The sequence below is a fragment of the Balaenoptera acutorostrata genome, chromosome 21 (genome assembly GCF_949987535.1).
Source record: "Balaenoptera acutorostrata chromosome 21, mBalAcu1.1, whole genome shotgun sequence".
NCBI lineage: Eukaryota > Metazoa > Chordata > Mammalia > Artiodactyla > Balaenopteridae > Balaenoptera > Balaenoptera acutorostrata.
Genome location: NC_080084.1, coordinates 27,184,733 through 27,192,254, shown reverse-complemented (window position 1 = coordinate 27,192,254; position 7,522 = coordinate 27,184,733). Strand labels below are relative to the sequence as shown.

The window sequence follows — 7,522 nt, the reverse complement described above, 5'->3', positions numbered from 1 at the left end:
GGGGCGCAGCCTACCTTTTGGCCGCCCTCCGCACCCTCCCCCCGGGCCAAGAGTTGACAGACCAATCGCCCGGGTGGCGGAGGGAAGGCGGGAGAATGCGAACCCTTCGGCTGGGCGGTAGGGGCGGGCCCCCGGCCTTATTAGGAGGGAGTCCTGCGCAGGCGCAGAGGCGGCCGCAGCCGGAGGGGCGGGGGCGGTCCAGTGAGAGACTCCCCGACAGGCACTGAGGGTGATTGGGAGGAAAGGGGCCAGCGAGAGGCTTGCCATGGGGATCCGAGGTACGAGACGGCATTGGTAGCATCTGGTGACTCCGAGGGGGACAGGAAGTGTCAACGCCCGGGACCCCGGCGCCAGCTCCGCTGGGGGGATCCCCGCTGCTCTAGTCCTGGGGAGGGAGGGGGAAAAGGAGGGAGCCCCGATCTCGCCCCGCCCCTGGGCTTGTTACCGCGGGGGCGGGGAGTGAGGGCTTCTTTTGCGGGGAGTAGAGATCGGGGGACTCGGCTGTGCCCTCTCGAGCGGCTGCCGGTGTCCCCGCGGCGCCGGGCTGCCGAGCAGAGGAGCCGCGGCGGCCGTGGCTGTTGCATGTGTGGCTGCTGGATGCGGAGGCGGCGGCGGCGGCGGCGGCGAGGAGCAGCAGCGGCGGCAGGATGTTAGGGCAGCAGCAACAGCAACTCTACTCGTCGGCCGCGCTCCTGACGGGGGAGCGGAGCCGGCTCCTCACCTGCTATGTGCAGGACTACCTCGAGTGCGTGGAGTCGCTGCCCCACGACATGCAGAGGAACGTGTCCGTGCTGCGAGAGCTGGACAACAAATATCAAGGTAGGGGCCGCGGGGCTGCCGGTAAGGTCCTCCCCCACTCGGGTCCGCTGGCCGCCGGGCACGGTCGCTCGGAGCCTGTCCGGGGAAGTGCCACTTTCCTTTTCTCCTGTGACAGTCTCCCCGACTGCACAGAGGGGGTCTGGTGTGTGGGACGGGGGAACGGGACTGGAGACCGGGTTCGCGGCCCTCCGTTCCCCCGCTGCGGTCGGCGAGGACTTCTCGGGGGGTCTCAACGGTGGGGGTGGTGGCCGCTCGTCAGCCGCCGCTGCAGACCCAGCGGCTGCAGCTGGTGTGGAGACGAATCAGCCATTTTAAGCAGCAAGCATTTGTTCCGGCCCTCGCCTGCCCGGTGCCGCAGACCCTCCTGCCTCGGCCGGGGAGCGTGCAGCTGGGCGGGGGCTGTGGGGAGTGAGCGGCCGGCCGCGGCTGGACTCCCGCTGGCCTCCGGGGCCTGGCTGTCCCCACCCCCCCCCTCGGGCCCCCACCCCCTGAGAGCAGATGCATTGGAACGTGCAGGGGGGAGGGGGCGCGAGAGGGCTGCGAAGGCGGCCTCCGGGGAGGTCCCTCCCTCAGCTCTCCGGCTCCCGGCTTGGGAATAGAGGAGGCTTTCCCTCTCCCGCCCCAGGGAAAGTTCCGGGCCACAGCCTTTCCCAGCTCTTTTCAGCCAAATGGTTAAAAGGCTAGGGGTCCCCGCGGGGGAAGGGAGAGGGGTGTGTGTGGCGGGGTGGACCCCCCGCCCGCGCTGGGGGCGGGGCCTGCGGTCGTGACGTAGGACATGGGCGGTGCGCGGACGCGCGCACTCCCGCCCGTCTGGAAAATGGCTGGTTGCAGGAAGGCTTGGGCGACACTGGCTGTTCGGGAGGGGACCGTGCGGGACATTAGCTCGTCCTGAGCGGAGTCAGTGTTGGGATTTGGGACATGTTTGTTTGATTTTTCGACTTTTTCCCAATCACTCAATCACGACAAAGACACAGTCAGCTACTGTGATCGTCGCTGGCCCCTGCACCGCGTAGGTTCCGGGCGTTGCGTCACTTCCGGGCCCTTGGAGGATGTGGGTTAGTTGACTGGGCAACCGCCTGGCGTCTCTTAACCCCTGGGTCCCTCTTCCGCCAAGTTTAAGCGCAGAGGCAAAAGCCACCCTTTGTGGTCAGACCCAAGGAGCTAGGGTTGATTCCCTGGAATCAGCCTTTCTTACAGAGAGTATATTATTTACTATTTACCATTGGTGGCCCTTTCGCCAGTAACTACAAGGGGAGGAGTTTAAATGGGGAGCCGTTTGGTTTAATAACCCTGAATCAAAGAACAGACCTTGGACATAATGTGGAATCAGCCATACGGACTTAAAAAGATAACTTCTTGGACCCATTCTCTGTTTTTCGACACGTCGCTAGTTTTATGATTTAGTGTCTAAGGAACGCATTTCTGGGGTGATATTTTCGGGCCTGTAGCCTGATAGAACATTGAAGTGTCTCTGTGTTTTTTCACCTATAATTTATTTCTGCCTTTTGAACCCATATGACTGACAGGACTGATCTCTGTTGGGGGGAAGCGAATTAATACGATTACTTACTGTGTGTCAGTTGCTGCACCACGTCCAGAACATTATCTCATTTAATCTTCACAATGCAGTAAAAATTCATTTTGCAGACAAATTAAAATTTACAAGGAGTTTAAGTAACTTGTCCAATTAAGTGGGGAATGTTTGACTCCACAGCCTGGCTGCTGCAGGTGCACATGCTCGTTTTTAAATTATTTAAATCTTTTTTTTTTTTGTTTTTTTGTTTCTTTAAATAAAAGTTCTCCAAAGGTATTTTCTATAGACATGGAGCACATACCTGAATTGTAACCTAAAAATGTTGTATGTTGTACATGTGTGCTTAAGAATTGTATGTTGAACATTTTTAGTTTTTCAAATAATCATAACTCTGAAGTTTGTAAAGCTTGCAGGCTTTTACGTTTCTTTAAAGACATGTTTGCCTTCACGAAAGTTAAGCTATTTTTTTTTCATTTGAATTGGGGAGGGGCAATTTGTTCCAGGGAAATCTGCCATCTTGACCATCTAGAGTTGACAGAAGTAGCTTTGGTAATATGAGAAACAGTATTAGGCCTTGAAAGATCGAGAGATTTAAAAAAATTTTAGCCCCATTAAAATTGTAGTTCTTTTGAAGAGTAATACAAAAACAGTGATCTAGTTTTTACTCTGCACATGCTTACTAAGCTCAACTTTCAGTTTTCTATTAGCTTTATATACTTGTGTGTTCTTGGTTTTTCATGTTTTTTGTTTCTTTGCTAGTTCTTAAGTATTTCCTGTTTTTAGATTTAATACCTACAGCAAAATTCGATGATATATATTATATAGGTAGTCAAAGAAATTTCTCTCCTATTTGAGACACTTTCAGAAGTTACTGAAGAACCTCAAAAGTAGCCTTAAAAACATAGAGAAATGAAGAAAACAATTTCACAACTGAATGAAGTATTATGGGGTATGGTTATTAGAGAACCTCAATTTTTGTTCCAATATTCGCGTTCCAGTATTTCTCGTTCATAGTTCAAAGGTAAATAACCTTTGAACTAAAATTTCGTACTTAATTTTAAGTGCCTTCCATGCAGCTGCGTAGAAAGTGCTTAAAGGGCAGAGCCAGACTGACAGATAATGGCAGAGTTCAAAGTCTGGGGTTGATACCTGTTGAGCTTAATTTTCTTCGCATATAGAAGTGGTGGCTTCCTCCTGGGATTGCTGTGGGGATTACTGAGAAAGTCACATGGAAGAGGTTCAGTAAGTGTTATTTCACCAGGTAATTAAGGTGTCTTAAAGATGTGAATTTTTACTTCATGTATAATATCAATGTGCTGCTATGAAATAATATATTTAGCTCTAATTCCTGATTATTCGATACAGAATGTTTGGAATAAGTTTTGCTTTTATTTTTTAAACCTCACATTTTGTGTGTTTGAGGGGAAAATATATAATTTCCTTATTTTTCCTGGAGGAAAATTGGGTTCTTAAAAAATCCACTTACATACCTAGCTGGGCAAATGGGCTAGATGTGAACGTTGTTTAAAAATATGCTCTGCAGGTATGAGTACCCTCAAATGTGTGGGAGCACATTGTCGTGAATCCCGGGTTAAATAGTTGTCCATCAAGTGTGAGTACCTACACTCTCCAGGGCGGCGTGAATTCACAAGTTGTGCTGAATACTTGCTGTATGTTACCTTACTCACAGACACTCCCAGTGTATGTATTTGGTCGTCTAACATTTCTGTTGTCTTTAGAAGAGTGATATTAGAGGATAGAACAGTGATATATGGCATCGGGTGTGATAAATTCCAGTTAATTTTTGCTTCTCCACCTTTACTAAAACAGAACTCTTTCAGATAGCATTGTATCTCATAAGGATGAGAAACAGATTTGAATAAGACATCTATGTAAATTTTGGTGACATCTGGAACTATATTTTCAGATATTTGTATACCTTCTAATGACTCGGCCATTTTTAATTGATGTAAGTGGGTCCTCATGCTGTGCAATATCTAAATCAGCAGTTCAAAAAGCTGAGAACCAACGGCTGAGTTATCTACAAAAGCACAGTGATCCAATGCTGACTTTACTATAATTTTGTTAGTAGCTTAGTCAGTTGATGCCAGAACCTGAACCTAAACCTGCTCCGGAAATAGTTTGATTTTCAGACTCTCCCATGTGATGAAATAAAAGAGCCATTCAGGCTAATATGATGGGAAACTAAGAGTTACTTGTGTCTGCTTTGCTTAAGAATGTCCAGGGGATGATATGAAAGTCAAGGTATAGCGTCTCTCTGGAGTTCTGTAGCAAGTCATCGATTGAACCGTAAATCCTGTAAACACAGTTGGACAGTAATCTAGCCTAGTCCTGGAACCTTTTTAAGTTTTACGGCTGGAGTCCAGCATGGAATTCTTATATACAGGGTAGTTTTGAGGTTTACCTGAAGTATAGGTGATACGGCACTGGGTGAGCTCTAGAGTGGCACAGAGTGTTCCTGCCCAAGTAAAGACTTTTGATTAATAATTAGCCACACATCTCTTATCCTTTCTAATATAGACGAATGAGTATTAAGAGAGTTTTGTGTTCATTCTTTTTATTAGTTTATCTCTAAATGTACTTTCATGTTGGATAATATGTGGTCTTTGTAAGGGAAATGAAATGTTTTTCATGTATTCATACTATGGAGGAGTGTGGTTTTATGGTTTGAGTTCATTCTAACTGTACCAATTCTTTGAAAAATAACTAACTTGAAAAATGTTATATGTGCTACCATATATTTTCTTTTCCTTTTTTAGAAACATTAAAGGAAATTGATGACGTCTATGAAAAATATAAGAAAGAAGATGATTCAAACCAGAAAAAACGCCTCCAGCAGCATCTCCAGAGAGCATTAATCAATAGTCAAGAATTGGGAGATGAAAAAATTCAGATTGTCACACAGATGCTCGAATTGGTGGAAAATCGGGCAAGGCAAATGGAGCTACATTCACAGTGTTTTCAAGATCCTGCTGAAAGTGAGCGAGCCTCAGATAAAGCAAAGATGGATTCCAGCCAACCAGAACGATCTTCGAGAAGACCCCGCCGACAGCGAACCAGTGAAAGCCGTGATCTGTGTCACATGACGAATGGGATTGAAGACTGTGATGATCAGCCACCTAAAGAAAAGAAATCCAAGTCAGCCAAGAAAAAGAAACGTTCCAAGGCCAAGCAGGAAAGGGAAGCTTCACCTGTCGAGTTTGCAATAGATCCCAATGAACCTACATATTGTTTATGTAACCAAGTGTCTTATGGGGAAATGATCGGATGTGACAATGAACAGTGTCCAATTGAATGGTTTCACTTTTCATGTGTTTCACTTACCTATAAACCAAAGGGGAAATGGTATTGCCCAAAGTGCAGGGGAGATAATGAGAAAACGATGGACAAAAGTACTGAAAAGACAAAGAAGGAGAGAAGATCGAGGTAGTAAAGGCCATCTGCATTTTAAAGGGTTATTTGTCTTTTATATAATTCTTTCAGAATTTACTTTCAGAAAATGTTTTAGGGTAAATGCATAAGACTATGCAATAATTTTTAATCATTAGTATTAATGGTGTATTAAAAGTTGTTGTACTTTGTCTGTGACCTTAATTTTCTGCACTGAATTACCAAATATTTTAAACCAGGTAGTCTTCAGATCACCTGATGAAAGGAGCAGGGAGCAGGGAAGGGTGGTGTGAACATGATAAAAACTTCACAAACCATGCCTAGTTCCTTTTCACTGAAAATGCAATGCTAATTTTGGGGTAAACACCAAAGTTTTGCTAGCATTTTAGTCTATGTGCTTAAAAAAATTTAGATATAGTTGGAGTTCTCTGTAAGCATTCAGATTATCTTGGGTAATTTAAAATATGAACACTATACCATTCAGAGCTTCTCTCTTCCTGGCCCCATTTATACATACACTTGGTCATCTCTAGTCTTCCAAGAATTTAAGGAACTAGAGATAAGAATAATTTGGGATTCCATGTGGAATAATGTGCTCTTATTAGAGTATTTGCTGCTCTATTTTCCATAGTAGCATTTTGATACACTGTCAGTAGCCCATTTATAAATACCTTGCTGCTGCTTCATAGCTGCATTCAGTCTAGTGCTTAATAAGGGAGTTGTTTTGTTTTAATTGGGACAAGTAGGAACAGTTAGGATACCAAAAATGCTGCCGTTGGCTTATATTGGCAAAATTTGGGTTATGCAGTATCATGATTCAAGGTTGAGCAATTTTAAAAAGGCATTTAATAATATATTTCATGTTGACCCACGGCTGGGATGCCTAGCCACAGGCCTATCAGCGGGAAAAGGGCATATACTAGTCTTCAAATATTGCCTTTATGTCAGACAGTAGTTTAAATAGTTTTGCTAGTGGCTCTAGGTCATTTCTGTCCCAATCAGAAATTATATATTATTTTAAGTAATAGTGTATTTACTTTCTTAACTTTCTGGTATTGGTGCTGTTTGGTGTCTTCACGTTCAATGAACTAATTTCATTATAACAATGCAATTAATAATGTATTTGTAAATTGAATTTTCCAAGATTCTAAAATTGAATTTTCCAAGATTCTGATATTTTAAGGGTAAGCATCTTGATGGATATATGTCCGTATATTTGGAGAATTTTTTGGTTTTTCAGGAGTGGGGGGCAGTGGATTGACTAGTCCTTAAAATCTATGTGTAACATACTTTTTATTCCTCATTTCTTCCTAATCTGATGACCTTGATTCTTTTTGATTAACATGTGAAAAGTCCTGTTTGCTTGTTTGGAAAAAAGAAAAAAAAAATGTGTTTTTCTCTTCTAGCTCTCCTGTGTGACTTTTAGGCATATCATTTCACCTCATCCGGGTGTCAGGCTACTCACCTGTAGTATGCAGTTGGCTTAAATATCTCCAAGGTTTTTTTGAAATCTACAGTATTTGCACTGTAGTGAGGATTTTAATAATCAAAGGACTTGTTTTTCTCTTTCATTCTTTTTGTCCTTCATTCTGTGGTATAAAGACAGTTTAAAGGTGAGCTTAGAGATGGGTAAATGCACAGTATTTTATTAGCTTCTGTCCTAAGGATATTTTGATTGATGACTGGAGTTGATTATATTGAGCAAGAAATACTGAGTTGTGAAGAAATCCTCTTCTCTCTTGAGAATATAGCATTTTG

At 44.4% G+C, this 7,522-nt stretch overlaps 1 protein-coding gene across 1 annotated transcript; it reads left to right on the top strand.

The window, feature by feature from the left end:
- The first annotated feature begins 57 nt into the window (after positions 1-57).
- Positions 58-7,169, top strand: ING2 (inhibitor of growth family member 2). Its single transcript, XM_057537396.1, has 2 exons — positions 58-819; positions 5,134-7,169. The coding sequence occupies exons 1-2, from the start codon at positions 648-650 to the stop codon at positions 5,802-5,804; spliced, it is 843 nt and encodes a 280-aa protein (XP_057393379.1). The 5' UTR covers positions 58-647; the 3' UTR covers positions 5,805-7,169.
- The last annotated feature ends 353 nt before the right edge of the window (positions 7,170-7,522 follow it).